This window comes from Ictalurus furcatus, chromosome 10 (genome assembly GCF_023375685.1).
Source record: "Ictalurus furcatus strain D&B chromosome 10, Billie_1.0, whole genome shotgun sequence".
NCBI classification, from domain to species: domain Eukaryota; kingdom Metazoa; phylum Chordata; class Actinopteri; order Siluriformes; family Ictaluridae; genus Ictalurus; species Ictalurus furcatus.
In genome coordinates, this window is record NC_071264.1 from 12,740,779 (window position 1) to 12,764,988 (window position 24,210).

The window sequence follows — 24,210 nt, forward strand, 5'->3', positions numbered from 1 at the left end:
GCTTTGCAGATGCAGCGTGTGGTGTAAATGTCTATGACGGAGGGAAGAAAGACCCCGATGATCTTCTCGTTTGTGTGGAGTTTGTGTGGGTTTCCTCTGGGTTCTCTGGTTTCCTTCCACCTCCCAAAACATAGATGTAATTGGACTGGCCATTCTAAATTGAATGTGTGTGTCTGGTGTGTGTGTGTGTGTGTGTGTGTGTGTGTGTGTGTGTGTGTGTGCACGCGCGTGCATGCCAGTGATGGAATGGCATACAAAAACAGCAGAAGAAGCTTATCCTCTGTAAATTAGTCTTTAACTGTACATACAGCTCTCTCAGAAATAATGAAAAGGGAAGTAACTTGGGGGGAAAACTAACAGTGAAACACCCATCTACCAATACAAACATTAATTGCAAAATGATATTCTTAAATTTACCCAAAACATCTTTTAAAGACTATTATTTTCTACCTTGAATGATAACATAATAAACATCAGTTTCCCAAAAAAAGGCATTAAACAACAGAAAAGGTACAGAAACATGCCTACATTTTTAACTTCATTAATAAATAAAGATTTTTTTTATGAATGTTTAAAAAGCTCTGATTCCAAACACCAAACCCCTTCCCCCTAGTAAAATTAGCATAATAACAGGAAACATTTGCCTAGTGGAACATGATGAGCCCAAATGTTAATATTTTATGATGCTATACCACTTTGTTGTCATGTGTTCAGTACTAAATGAGCGAGGGCTTTCTTGTTCCCTAGAGTACAAAGTAAATATATTTATGTTTAAAAGAGTTTTCACACTTTCTCCAGTCTTTCAACACGCTTTTCTAAGGTTTCAGCCTCTAAAAATGCTTACTTTGTGCAACAGGCTTGTTTTACTTGTTGTGCAATAGGCTAAATTGCTATTTTCAGCGTATTCTATTACACTGACACTGAACCGTTTCCATTTTTAGATGGAATAATTTTGTATAGTCGTATATTCTTTTCATATGTTGTAAATATTTATGGGTTATACTGTATGTTGTATGTTCATACCCATGTTATTTGAACATCGTCAAATAACTGTATACACAGCACTTACGTTATATACAGAGTTTCTGATTCTGATTTCCAATATTTTGTCATGAAGCACCACCTTGTGTCCATGTGAGGCCTTGCCTGGTGGATTTAAAGCACAGGATTTCTTGTCTTTCCATGAGGCCTATAGGGTGAAACAAGGTGCCCGCTTCAGTACCGAACGCTGAGACAACTTCACCACCAACCAGTCAACCAACCAAGAAATCTCCAGGTTATCAAGACATCATTATGTTATATGGGATCTGGTAAAACTATTTATTACTTGATAAAACATAGCTGAGATCTACAAGAGCTTTCTGAATAAAGAGTAAATGATGTGGTCAAACAAAAGATACTGACCGAGAATGGCTTTCTCACATCTAACCTGAACGTTAATGCCACAACAAACGCCAGACTATTTGACTTCAGAGATTTCTGAGGACCAGGCAATATTGGTGGAAGGGTGAAAATCAGGCCAAAGAGAATGTGGAAGTAGCTATCAGAGCTTGAGTCCTGACAGTTTCATAGCCACTTGTGGCCAGTAATCTAAGAGAACATAATTAGCTGTGGTCTTTGGGTGGGAGGAATGGTATTACTCTCTCTCCCCTGTCATTCAGAACAACACTAGCCAATAGTGAGCATCTGATAGCACACAATACAGGTTTTTATTATTATTATTATTATTATTATTATTATTATTATTATTATTAATTGAAGCAAAAGTTCTCCAACACCTATCACTCATGTGAAAAACTAATTGCCCCTTAAACTTAAAATCTGGTCGTGCCACCTTTAGCAGCAATAACTGCAACTAAATGCTTCTGATAACTGGAGATCAGTCTTTCACTTATTTCTAGGAATAAGGACTTACTCCTACACTTTGGATCACCGTCTTGCTGCATAATCCAGTTGCGCTTGAGTTTCAATTTATGGACTGAAGACCGGATATTCTCCTTTAGGATTTTCTGGTAAAGAGCAGAATTCATGTTTCACTCAATTATTACAAGTTGCCCAGACCCTGAAGCAGCAAAGCATCCCCACATCATCACACTTCCTCCACCATGCTTGATCGTAGGTATTATGTTCTTTTTGTGGAATTCTGTGTTTGATTTATGCCAGATGTAACGAGACCCCTGTCTTCCAGTCAGTTCCACTTTCAACTCATCAGTCCACAGAACATTCTCCCAAAAGGTTTGAGGATCATCAAGATGTGTTTTGACAAAATTTAGATGAGCTTTAATGTTCTTCTGGGTTAGCAGTGGTTTTCACCTCACCACTCTTCCATGGATGCCATTTTTTGCCCTGTGTCTTTCTGATAGTGGAGTCATGAACAGTGACCTTTATTGACGCAAGAGCGGTCTGTAGGTCCTTTGATGTTGTCCCTGGCTCTATTGTGACTTCCTGGATGAGTCGGTGCTGTGCTGTTACTAAGACCTTTTAACCAACTTCATGCTGTTGAAAAAGTTAGAACAGGGTTTGCAGTAATCAGGCCTGGTTGAGTCTAGTCCAGCTGAACCCCATTATGAATGCAGTTTCATAGATTTGGGGAATTAGAAACTACAGTGTCAAATATATTTTCACACAGGCCCAGTTGGTATTGGATAACTTTTTTGCTTCACTAAATAACATTATCATTTATAAACTGTATTTTGTGTTTACTCAGGTTGCCTTTGTTTTATCTTAGATTTTGATGTCTGAAACAATTAGTAGGAGATAGACACAAAAACAGAAGAAATCTAATACTTTTTCACAGCACTGTATGTACTAAAACAATTGAGTTGGTAACATTTTTCAGAAGAGGAAAGATGTACAAAAATGAGCATGTGAGATTAGAAAAAATGCATGGGCATCGGCCAAATGAATAAATGTAAATGCAACCGATAAATGAAGAATTAGCCCATTGTCTCTGCAGTTCATTTGAGGTATTTCCCCATGAAAATTCATACATTGCATCCAAAATCGTACAATACATCCTACACAATTGTTAGCATTGGCAGAGCATCTTTTTCTCATAAGTGCAGCATTTAAGCAAGTTTGGAACTTTTGGGACATATAACAAAACAGATCATTGTCCCTTTTGTAGTCTGAACTTTGACCATATCCTGTGAGTGCTCAAAATTTACTTTACTGCACATGATGTGAAACCATAAACTGAACAAAACATTTAGTACTGAACAATATCTACAAATTCTGCCAAGATGTAGTATGACATATGGTTGCTTTCAATACTGTTGGTTGAATGCTAAGATTATAAATCACTCTACACCTTCCATAATTTATATTTGGCATAGTAGAATGACTCCATTGCAACACTGGTATATCATCATATCATGAATGTACAAGAAAAGAGAGCCATTGTGCTTCCTCTGACCTGTGCAATTGTTATTATAAAGCACTTTCTCCAACATGCAGAGACCTGTGTAATTCTTTCACCTCCTGCCGAGCTCAATCAAAACCTGCACCTGCAGGAAAAACAAACGTGAGCCCTTTGAGAACCTGTTTATTAGGAATAGAGCCTGAATATTCCCACGCTTATTCCTTCCCTAACATCAAACAAGGCACTCAAGTTTTCCTCAGAAGACATAATGCCCCTGAAAAAAAGGAAAATTGATGCACTTTTACAGTATGCCCATACTCTGTTGTCTACATAGAAAAAATTGCATATGAACATAGATTCTTAAACAAAAAATCCATGAATGAGTCGAAACTTTCTTTTCCACCTCCATCTACACTGGCATTTTCAAATGTTTTCCAAAAATTGCTCGTCCACACTGAAACGTCTGAAAAACGTTCAGATCCTTATATTGTGCATGCGTAACAAAAAAACATCAGGTGTTTATTTAGCAATGCAATCTGAAGGTTGTACAAAGTGACACTAATATTTAACAACGCTATTAAACTAGATAGCAGACACTAACCCAATTATCTAGATAGATACTGACCCAAAAGCACAATAAAAGTCGGTTCAAAATCATATAAATAAGCCACAGAAGTTTTGGGATTCTGTCCTGTGGAGTGATGGAACAAAACTGGAACTTTTCGGCACGATGGATCAGCGGTATGTCTGGAGGAATGAAGAAAGAACACTCTGTCCACAGTCAAGCATGGTGGTGGCTCTGTGATGCTCTGGGGCTGCTTAGCATCCTCTGGCACTGGAAACCTGCAGTGTGTAGAAGGCAAGATTGATTCACTGAAGTATCAGGAAATCCTAGGAGAAAACATCATGCCGTCTGTCAGGAAGCAGAAGCTCGGGCGTCATTGGACCTTCCAACAGGACAGTATAGCTCAAATACCACCAAGGCTTGGTTGCAGAAGACGTCCTACAAGATTCTACAGGGCCATCACAGTCACCTGACTTGAACCCCATAGAAAATCTCTGTGGGATTCAAAGAAGGCGGCTGCAGCACACAAACCCAAGAATATTACTGAATATTGCACATAAGAAATTGGCAAAGATTCCTCAGGAACGCTGCCAGAAGCTATGCATGTGGTTTACAGCAGGTCATAACAGTGAAAGGGTGCTCTACTAAGTATTAAAGATTTTGAAACTGGAGAAATCATTATAAGTTGCATTTTCAGTTGAATTTGGGGAAACCACTTGAAGCATTCATTGTGTTGAACTATTTCAATTGCCTTTGTTTGATTTGTTCATCGCAAACAGCTGAAAGTCTGTAAATTTTGACAATAAACCTGATTTGCAACGGGGGTTGAATAATTTTGATTGCAACTGTAAATGAGGTCTAGCAGTCTCTAGCAACTCACACAGTATTTAGTAGCACACTTAAAAAAAAAATTTTTTAACATAATAAACTGGGTTGTTTATCCCCCAGCAGAGGTCTCAGTCTTCCAAGTAGCACCTTGGTGAACTGCCTGGTTTACTTCCCTTGCAAATCTGCAAAAGTTCTAATCCCTTATAATCCTGTTTAAGATAATCAGGTACCTGATATTTTGTGATGTTTCATCATTACACTTCAGGAAACGAGGCAAGTGAGCAGCTGTTGAGAACTTTACAGGGAACTTTAGCTATCACTATCGGCACCCTGAAAGCTGAAAGAGCATGGAATATACTAGCTCGCAGTCAACAATCTGAGTAAAGGCAGGAAGGAGTGAAGTACTCTGCCCAACAAGCTGAATACTTTTACCTTTTATATGAGCTTTTCGAAGCATGACCCAATGGCATTGCTAAACTCAAAGAAACCCTTGAGCCAAGTGCCACTTTTCCAAACACAAGAAGCACTCCAGAGCTGGACCGACGTGATTTTACTGGTTAAATCAAATAGCAGTTCCCCTGACTTTGGAAAACCTCAACTATTGTTCCTGTTGCTAAACCTGCATCATTACAGATTTATTACACTAATGTCATGGTGTGGATAATGGCAATATATTTTTGATGGACATCATACACAGACATTTACAGTCTGGAAAAACATTTGCCTGACTTCTCTTTGTGGATTTTTCATATGCTCTTAACCTGATGTACCCCCTGGTTTCAGCCAGCAAATGGCTTCCCAGTTTGCAGTGAAGCACCAGTTTGTTCTATGGAAGTTTTTTTTTTTACTACAAAGACCAAAGATGTAGTCCATCGCCCAATATCTTTTATACTCTCTACAAATGACAAAACACACACCCCATCAAATAGGATGAAGGTACTGTCCTCGTTTCATGCCTGAAAGCAGAGTAAAGCTTGAGTGACAAATAATTGAAACAAATGTAGCCACTCTAAAGGGTAACAAAACACTCATACAATTTGGAAACAGTAGTGATTCACTGCCAGAAAGTTAACGTTGTTGACCAATATAAATATCTACAAACTATCTTTGATAGCTCACAGGTCATTAAGAACGAACAACACTGTCAAAGTTCAAATTCATTTGGAGTAAGCAAGAACATTCTGGTCACCTTTTTGGTCATCTTTTATAGCTCTTTTATTGAAAGTGTAATGAATTACTGGACCTGAGCCGTCTCCTCTCCTGGAAATTAAGGGCAGTCCGATGTTCCTCATCCAGGCCCAGATAGATTCCATGTGGCAAGGGGTTGGATGCTTTACCTTGTGGACCTGGAGAGATAGGGTTTATTGCAACACTCTTGGGCTCCTGCAGAGGACATACTTGACCCAACAAAAATTTCTGTGATGCATCTTGCTAGGATTTATTTCAGGTTCCTGGGAAATTGTATGGTTTTTGTTCCTGAATTTAGTTCTGCCCCGCTTCCTTAAAAGTCATCTTTTGAGGCATACATAGTGTTATCGGAGGCTTAGAAATTAGTCGGAGGGACAGGGAAGGCTTGTCAACATTTTCTTTTCAGTTGCAATAAAGCTCACAGGCAGCAGAGGGCTCTAGAAATTCTTTTATTCCTCCTCAGAAAACACTTTATACTGGTCAGGGTCGTGGTGGATCCAGAACCTATTCTGGGAACACTGGACACAAGGAAGGAATACACACTGAATGGGACCTAGGAATGTTCTAGCATACCCAAAGCACCCATATTAATTTTTTGGGGATGAAACCAGAGAACCCAGAGGAAACTCCACACAGACAGTAACCGAATTTCAGGATCAAACACTGGAGCTGTGAGGCAGCGATGTTACCCACTGCACCACCAGCAAGAACATATATTAGTACATGAGAACTCATGTTCAGGAATACAACTGAATGAGTTTTGAGCTGAATTTATTCCATATGACCCTACACAACTCAAGCTTATTGTATTTTATAGTAACTGGATGCTTGATTAATATCTAAAAACAAATCATATTTGTTTGGATGTGGGATCATTTAACAAACTCCATTTGATTTAATAAAACAGCCTATAGGAATAGCCTTTATGATGGCAATGGGGTTATCTCAAGGCAATATGTGTGAAAAAAAAATTATTGTAATGTAGATGTCTGAGTTTAAGAGTCGATGACTTGCAAACCTGTGGGATGTGGTAACTCGGTGGACTTCTGATCGGAGGGATGTGAGTTCAAATCCCAGCACTGCCAAGCTGCCACTGCTGGACTCTTAACCCTCAACCCTCAATGGCTGAGTTGTACAAATGAGATAATTGTAAGTTGTCTGGATAAGGGCGTCTGCTAAATAAGGTAAATGTCAATGAACAGGTCTGTAGTGCAGACTGCCTGGGCCCGGGACAAACCATTTAAAACGTAGCCCCCAAGACAGACATATTTCATACAAGACATATTGCATATAAGTAGATTACTAAATCCTACTGGGCTCCACATCTTACCTGGACAGCTTCCCTCGATGTCCACTGTGACAGCAGGACTGCCTGTGAGACTGTTATTGACTACTGACTGTTGACAGTGCCAGTAGTCTGAGTCTGACTTGTCAGAGATATGTTTTGTTTCTAAAATGCTGTTTGTTGTAAATAAGGAATAAGGACAGAACTGAGTAAAATTGCCCTTAAAGCACTGGTCTCTTAAAACAAGACAACAGGCTCCAAAAGCCATCTGCATCTATTTTGCATTTTTATTTCAGATGTTGTCAAATATTAGTCAAATATTAATAGGCAAATATAACAGATGATGACATTATTCCCGTGTTGTCTACAGTACACACATCCTTACCAACTTCCACTCACCATTTCACTTTGGGGGACCAAGGTCACCATCGTAAGGGCTGTTTCAATACCGTATCAGCCTAAGTTCAGTTTGTTCTGTGTCCCCTTGATGCCAGAAGACCAAACGAACAGTGTGGACAAAATGAAATAACTGAATTCTTCACGGAGGAGCTTGTGAGGAGAACACTTCTGGGTGCCATTTGTAGGGTCATTCCAAACTGAAGTGCTGCTTAATTGTTTCAGAGGGACTTTTTAAATGGCCATTAATGACTGGGCCAACTGATGGACTCTTCACTATTATACTGAATGGAAAAATGTTGGCAGGAGTTGTTACATTTGTAGGTCAAGATCAAATATGAATCGTAGTAACTTTACATTCAGTCGAAGCCAATTGTACCTTTCCACCCAAAACTAAAACGTAGCAAAAACATTAGCTAGAATTAGTTTGTCTACAGTATTGTCAATAATTTTCCAAATCCGACTGATGTCATAACCTTAAAGTGGCTGTAGCTCGTCATACACATCTTATTGTCTTATTTGTCCAAAAGTTCCTCACAAACTCAAAACAACCATACATTTCTGTGATATTCTACACGTATATATTTGTATATATAACTGATTTCTTAAAAAACAAAAACATTTACTTACATAAATATTACGTTAAAGCGTTCACATTTACAACCATTTATATAAATCGAGTAATTAAGCAACTGTGCAGGACATTTATTTTATGTTCATCCTTCTCATCCGGCTTCTCCAGAAACTCAAAATGGATTCGTCAGGCGTTGTTTAGCTGCAGTACCGCTAGTGAACAGCAGGGGGCAGTCTTCGTCCAGCCAACTACAGTGCACTGGGCTTCAGTTTTTAGTTCACTTTAATGACATGACTGACAAATGAATCTCGGGTTACAGATAATAATAATAATAATAATAATAATAATAATAATAATAATAATAATAATAATAATAAGCAGAAGAAGAAGAAGAAGAAGAAGAAGAAGAAGATGATGATGATGATTAGGATCACTGTCTTGTGTTTTCATGTTGTACTAATCTCTCAAACAGGGTTTTTAAGCTGATAATACTCTACCATTGTGAAGTTTGAGGATGACAGTGTGGTGGCAGGCCTGATCATCAAGAATGATGCAAAGGCCTTTGTGGATGAATTGGAGAGGCTGTCCCAGTGGTGCCGGGCCAACAACCTGTTCTAAATGTCAACCAGACTAAGAAACTTTTTGTGGCCTTTACAAGGGAACAACAGAGGACACAGCTCTTACAATCAATGGGACCCCAGTGGAGAGAGTGAACAGCTTCAGGAACTTTGGTGTACACACTAGCGAGGACCTGCCATGAACACTTTAACTACAATATGGAAGTCATCTGAGTGTGAACTGAGGAAATTCAACATCTCATCCAGTATTCCTTCTACATTACCACTGCAGAAAGCATCCTCGCTGGGAACATCACCACCTGGTATAAGAATTGCAATGCTGAGGACTGAAAATTCCTGCAGAGGGTGATGAGGTCTGCTTTATGGATCACCAGGTCAGCACTGCCCAGGACGTCTACACCAGGCAATGCAGGACCAGAGCAGGAAAGATTTTAAAGGATCCCACACAACTCAACAGCAGACTGTTTTGGGGACTGTAGTTTGGAAAACACCTCCACAACCACATGGCCAGGGCTGAGATGAGGCTCTTAATGAGGAGCTTCTTTCCTCAAGCCATCAGAACACTGACCTTATTACCATCAACACACTTCAGCTGACATTCTCTCACACACACAACCACCTGCCTACCCCAAATCCCATACATACACAGATACATACATACATATTCATATGTGTATTTTTGTATGCTCTTGTTTTGCCTGCACTCTCCCTAACTCCCTTACCCCTATACCCATTGTTATACTGTCTGTATAATGAACAATTCATTATACAGACAGTATAACAATGATATACTTGATATGCCTAGTCTTTGGAGTAGCTGCATCTCATTTCACTGCACTTTTGTACCTGCTACAACTGCGCATATGTGACAATAATAATAATAATAATAATAACATTGACACACCCATTCATACACTAAGGACACTTTGGACATGCCAGTCAGCCTACCATGCATGTCTTTAGACTGGGGGAGGAAACCAGAATACCTGGAGGAAACCCCCGCAGCACAGGGAGAACATGCAAACTCCACACACACACACAGGGGCACGGTGGGAATCGAACCCCCAACCCTGGAGGTATGAGGTGAACATGCTAACCACTAAGCCACTGTGTACCCGTATTATTATTATTATTATTGTTATTATTATTATTGTTATTGTTGTTGTTATTATTACTATTATTATTATTGTTGTTGTTGTTATTATTATTATTATTATTTAGAGCTGCATTACTCTATTCTTATCATGTAAAAAAAAAAAGAAGAAAAAAACACGCTTTTTAAATTCTTTAATTCCTCTTGAGAAACATATAAATAAATGAGAATAAATGTCAAGGGAAGGTATACAGTAGGATACTTGTCTATTCAGCTTCTTTTATGACTTCATGAAAATTCCCAGAGTGATGAGGAGACATGAATAAAATCTCACAATTACTTCAGTCAAAGAAGCACATGGTCATTTTCTGAATGCACTGTATCACCTTGATATAACTATATGATGTATTGTATGATTGTATGATACTGCATTAGATAGAAAGAAAGAAAGAAAGAATGAAAGAAAAAGAACACAGTGCTCTTAAAAAAAATAAGATTTTTTAAAACTTTTGTTTTGTTTTGCTTACATGTGTATAAAGTAAGAGGACTTGATTGTGAGTACGAAGCGGAAGGATGGTGAAGTGAAACCCCTGTGTTTCCAGTTACACATGCCCGCTGGTGCAAATGTGTTTGTATTTGTCTGTGTGTGTGTGTCTGTGTGTCTGTGTGTGTCTTTGTGTGTGGGTGTGTGTGTGTCTGTGTGTGTGTGTGCATGTAGCCACTCTGATGTGGGTCATTACCCCTCTCTCCCTGGGGAAAAGCAGAGAGAGGAGGAGGAGGGGTGGATGGATGAGGGAGTGTGTGGGGGGTTGGGGATCTCAGGGGAGAAGAATCCAATAAATCAGCCTACTGTCTCTGTGCTGACATGAGACTCGTCTGTAAAGTGTGTGTGTGTGTGTGTGAGTGGAGAAAGACACAGAGAAAGACACAGAGAAAGAAAGAGAAAGAGTGAGAATATATCATCCACTCCAGTGAAGACTTGGCATCTTTTGCTATGATCTGGATTTAAAAATAGCTTTACGCTCCTGTTGTGATATCAGTTGCATTGTAGGTTTGTGACTCATTTTCATTGCACAGTTGTGCCTCTGCTAGGATGCCAAATCCAAAATGAATATAGGAATCAATGGAATTATCATCCTTGTCTATCTTGGGCTTTATCTGTTTATCTTGGGATGTTTATCTTGATGAAAAAAATCGAATCTTAGTTACCTCAATGTGATGCTTTGAAATGTTGACATTCTACAGCGTTTATTCCTGTTTATTCTGCCTAAAAATAGGCGGTTGCTTATCACGTTTAATAATCAGCACACATCCAAACACACATCCTGCAGCCCAACAGACCATCACCACCACCACCTCGTAACAGGAAACACACTGCAGCATGGCTCTGTAATCCACTGCCTTGCATACAACTATTTCTAATAGAAGCTGGAAGGAAAGACAAGCTCTTAGCATTAAAATTCATAGGGGGAAAATGGCAATAATTCCCAGCTCCTCCTCTTTCCGTAGCCTAGCCATTTCCATCTCTCTTTTAACCATATCTGTTCTTTCTGCTTCTTCCTTCACACTGCTCTCCCCTCTTTCTTATTTCTCTGCAGCACCTTGGGATGGGTTGTGATTTCTTTCTACACTGAGAAAATGACTTTTTTCTCCCCTCCCTCAACATCTCCAATTATGGTCTGAGCTAAAGGGCTTGTGCCCTTGGCATACCAATAAACACTGGCAGGACATTTTTATCTAGACCATGAAGGTACAGACAGTTTCGCCCAACGACGCTTGAAAATAGGCAGATGATGTTCTTCATCAAAAGAGGCGGACTAGGCTATGAATTTTAGAGCTGGGGAACTCAGGGATTTTTCAAGGTCATCATATTCAAGATGATATTATAACACTTCTATCTTCTAGAAAATTATATATATAGCATGTACATTAATGCGATACTGATGTATGATAATCATGCAGGCAACAAGAATCATGCTGGACATCACACTCATCTGTATTTCTGACTTTTGATATGGTTTATAATTGCCAAGATGCTTTTGTGCATAAAACACAAGACTCTCAACGACACTAGGCAAAAAAACAACAACAATAAAACAATTATAAAAAATAAAAAACCCTAACCTACTTTTATTGCACAAAAGCAACCCAAAACAGTGCAACGAAAGAGTTAACTGTTGGTCGTTTGTGCTTCTGATTGACGTTTCTCTCGACCGTAGTAATGACGCCTTCCAATCAAATCGCACTTCAGTCACCCCACGTGGGTCTCCTGCGCTCCGATTGGCTAAACCTTCTAACGTTGATTGTGGCTGGGTCAAACCCCACGTGGAGATTTCATTCAATCAGGGAACAATTCCACTGCTGCTGAAATTTGTATTGAAATGGTACATGTTGTGTATATATTAATTTGGGAAATGCAAATAGGGACGTGTAACCTGTACAGACCGTTTTAAAGCGTGCAACTGATCAACATCGAAAACACGAGGTTTTTGGTCTTGCAAAAGCTACAACTACAAACAACAATAACAACAACAACAACAACAACCAGGCGTTTTCATTCCGAGTAGTCAGGAATATCTTTACATGAGAGTTTGGCTGCTTTTTTTTTACTTGTTTAACTGCTGTGAAAGTGCAACTGAATGATAAATATTGAATATCATACGGCCTTGTTTTCATCTGGTGCGCTTTAATTTTTTATACATAACTCCTAGTGTGTGTGTGTGTGTGTGAGAGAGAGAGAGAGAGAGAGAGAGAGAGAGAGAGATCATTTAGGTTAGATAGCGCCCCCTCCCCATCCTCAGTTGCACGCCGCGGGAGGGATTTGCGTGTTTCCCACAAGAAAAGAAGTCTCAAATGTCCCATTGAAAAGGCGGCAGAGGTTCAGCAAAGGAAGGAAAGAGAAGCGAGAGAGAGAAGGAGAGGGACAGCGGGCGAGACAAAAGAGGCAGCGGCTGCTCTGGGTTTCAGACTCGGCTTCTCCTCGGCGGCAACGCGGCTAGCGAGCGGGCTTTACTTCTTATCTTCACTTCTCATTCTACGACTCCTTTGAGCACCAGAGCGCATATCAGGGTGGAGAGGAGAGCATCTGAAAACAGAAGTGTGCTCTCTCTCTCTCTTTTCTTTCACTCGAAGGACGAGAGGAGCCGAGACTGGGGCGCATCTTGATTAGCGGCGCTGCTGTTCGGTGCTGCTACTCGGTTCTGCTACACGGTGCTGCTCGGTGCTACACAGTTCTGCTCGGCGATAAACAGAACAAAGAGAGTTGGAGTGAGGAAATGAGCCCAGCTTTAGTCCAACACTGAAACGAGGCCAAATGCACTTCTGAGCTCTGAGATACCCTCAAAGTCTCTCTCTCTCTGTCTCTTTTTGTCTTTCGTCTGCAACAAAACACTGGAAGAACACCGCAAAACACCACCACACCATGTTTCCACAGAACCGACCACCGGTGAGTTACACCACTTTGAGTAAATAAACTAAAATGGGATGTTTTTACACAACAAGTCCAAGCTGTTATTCGATGCCGATGATGTAAATACTGCTTCAGTTCCTATAAACTAGCTCATAGGTCAAAGGTGTAAACCCAACGAGGCCTTGGGCTTGTTTAATAGAAACTGCCATTGCCATTTGGGCTGTGGTCCTAAGGTTCTGTGTTGAACCCTAAACAGTGTTTCTCCTCAGAACCATTCTGGACTTCCTTTAAGCTTTCTCACATGATTTACACTGAATATAAAAGATTCACTATCAACCAGCCTTATGTTCACACTGATGTATGTGTCCATTTATTTCTTTTGTTATGAAACGTTGAACACTTTAAATTCAAAACAAAAGCTATATATTATTAACACTTTTTTTTTTTTACTTTTACATGAAGATGAGTTACAATAGCATTGTTCCTGCAGTATGTTTAGATAAATGTTTCGATTTTGCTTTCAAAACAGTTAAAATATACACTTGGTGTTAGGAGCCTCCTTGAGATTTCAGTATAGCTAACCTCCCCCCTTCCCACTACCTCCCCCCCCAATCCCATTCCTGTTAACCACCGACCCCACAAATTCCCCAGCACTCATTTCCTAAGGGATGGAACTTGGGTGGCTTTTCCATCTCTGAGCTTTGATTGAAGTGGTCAGATGTATAGTTTTGATGGAATTCTACCTTGCAGTAGACTGAACATCCACACTACAGAGTGAAAAGGATGGGCTGTGGCCTCCATCCAGACACCACTTAGCCATTATGTTTAGAAAGGAATGAACAACTGAGCCTCGTTCTGCTGCACGGTACTAGTAATTCAGCATATTCCTCTCTCCATCCTTCGTAAATAGCGTCCATTTGACATCCATAACGTGTGTCATGGCAAAACATATTGTTTATCTGCTTTGTATGTACAGCATGCACAGTATGAAACAAATACTGTTATAGTATTTGTTTTCATTAATCTCTTATTAGTTATTTAGCCCATGAGGTAGGAGATGAGCAATATGACAAAAAAAACTCCCCTTTTTGCACTATGATTGAATACATTCACACAGATGTAAACAAGTGCTTTAAAGATGACGGTGATGTATTTAAAAAATTGTAGTATCGGTGATTATTAATTTTTTTTTATATATAAAATATACACGCGCACAATTCTATGTAAGGAGTAAAACACAATGGTGTGTGCTGTTGTAGGAAAAAACAGTTGCTTTTCTAACAGACAGCACATCCAACGTGTTTTATTCCTCTTATACAATTTGCCAACAGTTACAATTTTTATTTATTAAAGCGCTCATTTCACTGTTTATCCATTTACAGTTATGTTTAATGTTCTGTAACATCAACAAAACATTTTAGATCCCATTAGGACTTTTTTTCCTCCCCATTTTCTCTGTCTTGAAGGTAACGAGATGAGAAAAATTAAGCTCGTCATACTACCGACAAACCATAAAGTCTTCTGTCCTGAAGAGTTAAATTTACAGCTTTGCCTCTGACTGCTACGAAGTGCTGACACTGGAGACTCCTTCTGTAACTGTTACATAAACATCTCCAAGCCTCAGTTTTTTATTAGGCTTTAGATATGTGGAGCATTTGCTGTAGAAACAAGAACCTAATTAGAACGAGCACATTAAAATAAACCTGTGATCTGAATGACAGCGATTCAAATGTAAGAATCTAACAGAGCTGTGGTATAACAATAAACTAGGAAAAGGGAGAACCATGAAACGATTGGTGCAAATATGCATTAATGTGCAATCTGCGAGAAATGAAATCCGGTGATGTTTTTATAGCTGTATTAGTTAGCTATTTGTTGTTTTTATTAATTCACAACTTTATTTCATTAATATGAATTTACTTAATAAACTGCTACAGACTAGGACTTGAGATTAAGCATTTCTATTTAATTATGGAAGATGGTGATTGGGTTTTTTTCCCCTGAATGTTTACAGTCACAGTCAAACCTGTCAATGACAAAGACATTAATGTGTATTTACATATGACATTTACCTCCACCGTGGCTATAGGAAACCACAGTTTTAAACTGTAAACAAATGCGTGTTACGGATTTGTAGAACCTTCCAAAGGTCTTGTTTTGCCAGGTCAGATGTAACTGATTATGATTATCCTCTGCAGGAGAAGGGAAGACTAGTGAGCTATAAACCATTTCTGTTTATCAAAGTTATGTATGAGCTATGAGGGGAAACCAGTTGGTAGCTGGAGGAAGTGAGCAACTTCTGTAAGCCCTTATGATTGCACATTGCTCTTTGTGTTAATCAGTGGTCTGTGTCCACTGTAGTGTAAAAAAAAAAAAAAAGTGTAGATTTGAGCTCGAGAATAAATTCCACTAATTCCAGTTAAGTATGAGAGGAATTGGGAGTGTCTCCAGTATTGTTCCAGTCTTGCTTGACATTTTCCACATCTCTGAATGCTCCTAATCCTCAGCTCACAGGAGTGTCTTTGCGCATCTGACTCATGGCTACTCATCATGCTTTCTCCATAGAATTTGCTGTGTATTCTTGAGCACTGTATCCTAGTATATGAGCAAGTTCTGCCAGAAGGCATGGCTTGATAAATTCTCTTGAATGGAGGACACAAATACTTTCGAGAATAAAGGAAGCCACCTAGAGCAATTAACACAGCTGACAACCTGGCTGGCCAGCATCGCTAATGTATCCTGACAGCAGTGGAAATTTGCATAACGAGCTTGTGGAGACAGGAGAGAAAAGATGTGGCACTAATGAAACAGGTGCCTGGTCCTCCTCCCCCCACTATCCCATTCCCCCCTTCTGTCTAAGTGAGCGATTACGAGGACATTCCTAGGAGCTTTGAGCTGCTGGAGCCAGCGATCAATAAAATAGGGCCCTGCTTGGGTCAGATTCCTGGGGTGGTGCTTTAATATGCAAATAACTGTCAGTTGTTGACACTGTATTTGAATGATTTATGGATGTTTGAACTTCAAATGACTTATGTAGGGACATGGTGTCGTGTGTTTCTATGGATTTATGGTTTGAACAGCGTTTGAGTTTTGCACCTTCTGGATAAGGGAGGATCAGTGGTACAAGAAGGTGGCTGTTCGGATGCTGCATCTCTCTCAGTGGGGGTCACGTTTGTGTTTAGCGGGATGTTTCAACTAGAGATGGCATGATGCTATTTTTTTCCCTTTTACTGATACCTTAGGTATCAGCTGATATCGAGAACCATCCGCTGTGTGTGTGTGTGTGTAATATAAAGCACTTTGTTAAAATATAAAGCTAAAACATGACTTGCACGAAAACATGGCTTTTTTTGGTCAGTTTAACTTTTACACACAAGTCCCTCACAGTGCAAATATAATTAAGTGATATAAAATATAATATAACCAATCTGTTCCAAAGAAAATGTTTTTTTTTTTTTTTTAATTTTCTTTCTTTCTTTATTTATTATAAAGAGAGAGAGGTTGTGAAGTATTTCCACACAGCTGACATGAGGGCAAATCCCACACTTTGCTGAATAGCTCGCTGCTGCTTGTTGTTGCTGTTGCTAATATTAAGCCATGCGGGTCTAGTTGTTTATCATGTGACCTAGCTGAAACTGCTTACCGTTATTGAATTACAAGCAATTCTCTGATGTTTCAGGATAGATTTGTTATAGAATCAGGTTGAACTTGTTTGGTACAATACTGATTCTGGATATCTGATTTAGCGACATCTCTAGTTACCACTGATGTGGGTTTTTTTTGTTTTTGATTTTTTTTTGCAAGAAAGTGTGATTAAAAAAAATAATGATAATTTTAATTATAATTAGTTCACTCCTTGACATACCTTGGTAAAGGTGATTATGGGAGCACAACCAGTCAATGATGTCTGTTGCTCCATGTAAAAGTTTCTTGCATTTAATCTCCTGCATCAACAACCCCCCCCCCCCCCCATTCTACCCCTTACAGCATCATGTGTGAGCAGCCATGGGCTTTACACAGGCAGTATTCTGTCCACTGGTGAAAATTTGACATATTGTATCTCTATTGTGGTTGAGGGGGGAAAAAATGGGACAATGCCAACTCGTGTATTTTTTGCTAGAACACACGCCACTAAACTCTAAAATTTTGCCTTCACATCTAATTTTGACCATATGTACATATGTATAATTATGTTCGTACATTAGAGATGACTTAAAGTTGTGATTTCTTTTAAAGCTTCTACTTCGTAATCGAGGGACCAGTCATTTTCAGTGATTAGTGTGTGTAAAACAAACTAACTTATCAAAACGGTAGTAGGACCAGCATGCTGACTGATTGTGGTCAGTGTGGCCCATGACAGAGCCCCCAAGACTTCACGTCACTGTTATGTGTAACAGAATAAAAATACCTGTGGTTTGAGCCCCTGTGGGATAGGAACAGTCTCGGTGTGTGTGTGTGCATGTTTTTTATATATATATATATATATATATATATATATATATATATATATATATATATATATATATATATATATATATTTATTTGTGTGTGTAAAAATATATGTGGGTATGGGAGCCACGGTGTGAACTGTAAGATGTATGTGTGCACTTTCTGCTTTTTGTTAACTTTGTAAAGTGGTAGATGAAGTATTTTTGCTTTTAACAGCCATGCTCTAGCTATAGTATACCATTTTAATTGTTTCTCCAATTGTTTTTCCAAGCCCAAATTATGGAGTTTAAAGCATTTAAAAACGTTTAAAGGCTTATGATGTTGGATTTGGCACATTTGTAAGTCATTAATGTTCCAGAATGGCTTTGTGGAGTTCCTCACACTTACCCAGTGTCCCACACTACAAGCAAGGAGGCTTGACTGGCGCAAGGAGACTTGATTCTGAAGACGTATCGGCTGTACCATGTGATTGAGCATGGTGGTTTTCAGAACAGAAATGAAAATAAATGGATCCAAACGTTCACACCGAACAGGAAACCAATCAGAAGATTTCTTAGCTAGCTAGCTAAACACATTTGAACTGGTTGGGATCAATGTTTTTCTGTGGAAATTTCTTCAAGCGTGGAAGTTTAATGGGCTCAGGTGATTGAGATCATCTCAGCCTTGACTCCATACAGATTACTTGAACTGGTTCTCTTAAAGGTTCTCTTAAAAACATGTAATCTGACTTGATGAAACCAAAGATGGTGCCAGCTGTCTCATTCCAATCTGTGATTAGATTAATTGGATCCAGGCTCACAGACTCACCATGAAGCCTTTTAAACGGTTGTTTGGATACTTTTACAGAATTTCCTTTTTAGCCATTCAGGTTCGTGGTGCTCTGTGCAAGAAGCATTGATACAAAATGGCGCCCAATTCTGTCTGAACAGAAATAGAATTGGAGCCAGAAGGATTGATTTGTATAGCAGTGATGCTCATCAGTCCTGCAGTAGTGCTCGTCTATATGATGCTATTTAAATGGACGCTTCATTCTGCAGCCATTTACTGAAAGACCTACAATCCTTTTCCAGAAGTCGTCTTGCACCTGTGGAACACAATAGGAGGTGAATATCAGAAAAGGGGGATGGGAAGATAAAGAGGAAGAAGGGAACAGAGCCAAATGTCATCCTCCCACCCTTCCTGTCTCTTTCCTTCCCTCAATCCCTCCCTCCCACCCTCTGTGACCAGCTCTTGCCATCAAATAGCCTTCCTCTTGTTGTTTTTCAGATTCTTTCTTTAGTATGGGAGGAGTAATTGGGGTGTGTGTGTGTGTGTGTGTGTGCGCGCGCGCGCTCCCTGCTAGGCCTGAGCTGTTTGAGTCCAGGCATCTGGATGGCAGATTGAATTGCAGGGTTGGAGAGAGAAGCTCGTTATGGGCCTGAACAATGCATCAGCCCTCTCGTGAGCTCCTGCAACCCCTGCCCCCTTTCCTTCAGCCACCATCGTGCACCCCCCCCCCCCCCACCCCCCCAAAACAAAAAAAACTTTCCACTCTGACAACCCCAACACCTCAACTATCTGCTCAGTGCAAATCTCACACTTCCCTTACTGTGTGTTACATATACACCTATGGTTGGATTTTTGTTCACCTGTTGTTGTTATGCAGATTTTGCATTGATGCATTAAAAAACCTGAATAGATTTTTTCCAGTAGTTTTTACAATTACCTGAAGTGAAGATATTGTGTTAGTAAGATATGCTTGAAAAAAATGTGAGGGAAACATAGTTGTGTGAAAAAGTAAGTACACCCCATGGAAATTGTTGGCTTTTTTGACACATTTGGACAAGCAAACATTTGATCATGTTTGAAACAGTGCCTATAAATAAAGTTGATGTACTTGAACAAAACCCACAAGGAAAATTAGCCTTTTTCAATCATTTATTCAACAGAAATATCAATAAATGGGTTTCCTTGCATGTACTGCCCATTTCAAATCCGGGCTTTGACTAGGCCGTTCCATAACCCTCCATTTCTTCTTTTTGAGCCATTCCTTGATGGATTTGCTAGTGTGTTTTAAGATCATTATCCTGTTGGAAGATCCACTTTCGGTTCAACTTCAACTTTTGGAGAGCTCTTCAAGCCTTCTTTGATATGATGCAGAATTCATAGTTGAATCAAGCTGTCCAGTCCCTGAGGCAGTGAAGCAACCCCAAACCATAACATTTCCATCACTGTGCTTCACAGTTGGTATGAGGTGTTTCTCCTGAAAAGCTGTCTTTGGTCTGCACCAGACATGTCTGCTGTTATTGTGGCCAAACAACTCTATTTTTGATTCGTCTGTCCAGAGCACTTTATTCCAGAAGGCCTGGTGTACTTATTTTCTCACACGACTGTTCATACGTGCATACATGCATCATTAGAATAATGAGGGCACTTGTTAAATTATGTCCATAAAAAATGTTAAATTGTGATTAATGCAGCTTTCCTCCTGTTCTTACGGCTTTATCATATCCATGCACCATTTCCTGGAAATTTCCGTGTTTACTTTGAGGTACCATGTGTTTTAGACTGTTGGTAATACCTAATCACATACCTAACACAGAACAACTTCTCACTGAACAGTTCATGAAAGAGTTGAAATAAGTGTGTAATATTTGAAAGTGTGTAAAAATTGAATTTTGATTAAAGGGATTTTGCGTTCTTTTCTCAGTACAGAGAAAAATGATTGCCTATGGTAATCACGTGTACACCAGAGGCATAGTTTGGGGGATTACCTGTTTGTGCTCAGTGGATGTTTTTTGTGTTTCGTGCCATTGTGTGTAAACTCTAGAGTGTATTGCTTGTCCAAATCCCAGGACATCGGCAAGTTCTGAAATACTCAAACCATCCAACAACCATGCCATGGCCAATGTCACAGAGATGATATTTTTGTGATTCTGATGTTTGATGTGAACTTTAACTGAAGCGCTTGACCTGTATCTGCATGATTTAATGCATTGTGCAGCTGCCACATGATTGTCTGCATGAATGTACAGGTGTTTTGTAATGAAGTAGCTGATGAGTTTGTTTCTACTAGGTTACAACAGTAAATAGTTACGATTACGTAATTGCTGTCAAAGCAGAACTGTCCGTGCGTATTGCTGTTCATTTAGGACAGTTGCATCAATCGGTTAGTGCTGTCTCGGTCAATTATGTCGTTCTTAGAATTTCTTTCTTGTGAAAAGCAGTCCAGTGTGAAGAAAACACTCACCAGCCATGTTTAGTAGACACTGACTGATGTGGTGAGAGACAGACCGATGGATGGACAGACCTTACAGCACTTTTGTCTTTTTTTTGTCTACAGAGCTTTTGTCTGCCTGCCTGTCTGTATTACCCTGAGCCTGGGTTTCTAATGGCTCAGGCATCCTAGTGGGAGTATCTGCTTTATGGGGTGCCTTTTCTTCCACTCAATTCTAATCCTTGCCCAATTTGAAGCCAAAGTCTTAATTCACATCAAATCCTGTTTCCCCTCCTTTTTCCACTGCTGTAGCTGCGTACATGCCTGTGCGAGTGCACGCTCATACACTTGCATGTCTCTAACGTTTTGTCACCCAACAATGCTCCCTGTGTCAGATCACCACCACTCCTCCTACCCCCCCACCAACACCCCACCCCCATTTCCCCCAATCATTACAGCTCTTGCTAGCTTGTCTTTCATGTGTGTGTCGTCCTTCCATTGTGCACAGGGCATATGTGTAGAAACACGCACACACAGGCGCCGTTGCACTGATGCTTTCACGTAATGTGCATTAGTCAGCTTTTGATAGCATACAGCATGACGTCCCGAGGTCCACACGGTGGAATAGAAACAAGCACATCAAAAGCTCGTGTTACTAATGCAGATACTCTGTCCTTTTCTGCTTGGTGGACCTGCACACAGGCTTTACTTTGTTCATGCAGTGACCCTAAACCTGCCACACATCCATGTGCTATTATTGCCAACTGAATGCAAATAAATGTATCATTTTGTGTTCACGGTGAGAAATATGCATAAATGTAGTATAATAATAAGATGGAGGGCATATGACTGCTCTAATGGGTTTTTTTTTGGTGTTTTTTTGCTGTTTCTATCAGAAAACGTTGATGGATAAACAATTAAAAATATTTTTTCGCTAGGGATGTTTTTTTGGGTGGGTTTTCCAGAGCTTGCACCTTTCCATAAACAATGTCCTAATTAAGATGGATGTGGAGGAACAAGATTAAGCTGGCCTTATGTGTGTAGACCATAGACCTCAATTTGAACATTTTGAGAAATTGTTCACATCACCATAGCAACTTGGGGAACATCAGACATTATTCTCCTCCATGAGAGATTTTGATGCATCTTCATTTTGCACTATCTGGCTTCTCAGTTTTGAGCAACCACAATTGCAGGAGGCGTTATTTATTTTATTGTGAGATGCGAGAGTTTATGGCTGGGAAGAAAGTAAGGTGGTGGCAGAGAAAATGGCACTTCCCTGGCAGCCTGCTTGGTGGTCTAGCAAAGATGAACAGCTGCTACAACAACAGACTGTTACTCCTTTCATAACAACAACTACCTCCTTTACATGCTACAGTAACAAGAAGCTGATTGGATATTACGATGTGTCTGAATTGATTAAAAAAAACTCAGTGATGTAGGAAGGTAATGGTTCACTGAGATACCATGGCAACAACCCACAGTGATGGTAGAAACGTCCAGTTTAAACAAAAAGTTCATTTATCGACGGTATTCTCACATGTGAACATAATTAAATGTGCTGGGGATGTGATCTACATTATTCTGTTGTACCCAGTGTGCACAGAGACTCTCCTGTATGAGAGCACCGAGACATGCATGCGTCCTTTCCACTTGCCTTCTAGGGTCCTCACTTTGTTTTTGAGGAAAGATATTTATATTAGAAACATGGTCTAAAGAAAAGTATATAAGAAAGATGTACCAGAAACTGACCTCATAGTAGGCATATGCCAGTTATCATGATATTATCATTTCACATATATGTACACGCTATATACTTCCTATCTGTGTGCCACCCTTAAACAGCTTCCATTTCATTTTTTCCTCACAGGCGCCTCTCCAGCCACCCCCCGGGTCTTCGGCTTCGGCAGCAGCTGCGGCGGCGGCTGCAGCATCAGGATCGGCTCAGTCCCTAAAACTCACTTATCCTGAGACCCTGGACCGGATTAAGGAGGAGTTTCAGTTCCTTCAGACTCAGTACCACAGGTATGACTCCCATGAACATTGGTGAAGGACGTAAGTCATAACACTTGACTTTTCATTACATCTACTAGCTTATTAGAATGTGTGGCGATTTGGGGCTTCGTCCAGACTCCGTAGATAATGGTTTGGAGCAAGTTAATGATGATGACGCTCGGTTCCGTGGAAGGACGGTGAGGTCAGTTAGGGCAAGATGTAAAGAGACGCGCAGTCTGACCATTTGTGTTGCTTATAGACACATTCTTCATTTAAAGTACTTAAAGTGTGTAGCTGTTTGGGATGGCAGGATAGAGAGGGTTTTCGTTTTGCATATCGTATAGATCTTGATATAATTTCATAGCAGTAAAGGTATAGAGATATTTCAAGGCTTTTTTTAGTATCAAGCATTAAACATAATTATTTCCATCAAGACTGGAAATCCTGAATAATTGTTGCAAATGATATTGTGGTGGAACTCAAGTTAGGAGCTGCTTCAGTTAGAAGATATTTGAGGATGCTGATGACATACACACACACACACACACACGCGCACGCACGCACACACACACACACACACACACACACACACACACACACTGCTTTGATTCTGTCGCTTAGTGTTTGATCTTTGATGTGCACTCTGAATCTCAGGAATGTGGCCATGGCAGCATGACTGGCTGAGATCTCTGGGACATTGCTGGCGTCCCCTCTCATCCCGCTCTGTCAACTCCTCCCAGCTCTGTGCCAGCTCTCTCCTGGCATACGTTCACTCGATCGCTGCTTCATGTCCGCAAGCCAGAACAGGAGAATTCATCTCGTCTCCAAACCCTGATTGTCAGGCCTTGTGTTTTCGCCAGTGTTGAGACCAAATAAACCCAAATGTTCTCTGTCCAAATAGCTGTCCAGCCATCCTGATGATTGCTGGGTTTGTGGAAATCTTCCATTGCCGCTGGTGTCACTGGCCTCACGTCCGCTCCATGCGTCAACCAGCTAGAGTGCGTACACACACTTGCTGTCTGTCTTCGGAAAATATCAGCTCGTTCACACCGAGTGAAACAACCCTTAATAAAATGGTCAGAACAATTTATTAACAAACGTCGATCGCTTTAGAAGCAGCTAAAAACGTACGTCTTTAACTTCTCGCCATGCGAGCAGTTCTATTTGTCAGTTGTCATTTTTTTGCACAACCTAGAGTAAGTAAAGTAAGAACAATCTTTATGGAGTAGGAGAACAGCCTCCTGAGTTTCTTATATCTTCTGGAAGTTGGCTGAAGCTAAACCAAATGTTCCA

At 40.1% G+C, this 24,210-nt stretch overlaps 1 protein-coding gene across 5 annotated transcripts in view; it reads left to right on the plus strand.

Moving 5' to 3' along the window:
• Nucleotides 1-12,624: 12,624 nt before the first annotated feature.
• tle2a (TLE family member 2, transcriptional corepressor a) overlaps nucleotides 12,625-24,210 on the plus strand; it is a 40,023-nt gene continuing 28,437 nt past the window's right edge. For all 5 annotated transcript variants that reach the window (XM_053635444.1, XM_053635446.1, XM_053635445.1 and 2 more), the window contains exons 1-2: nucleotides 12,625-13,313; nucleotides 22,793-22,947. In XM_053635444.1, the coding sequence (XP_053491419.1) occupies nucleotides 13,290-13,313; nucleotides 22,793-22,947 (179 nt within the window). In that variant the 5' untranslated portion in view covers nucleotides 12,625-13,289. The remainder of the gene's footprint in view (nucleotides 13,314-22,792; nucleotides 22,948-24,210) is intronic.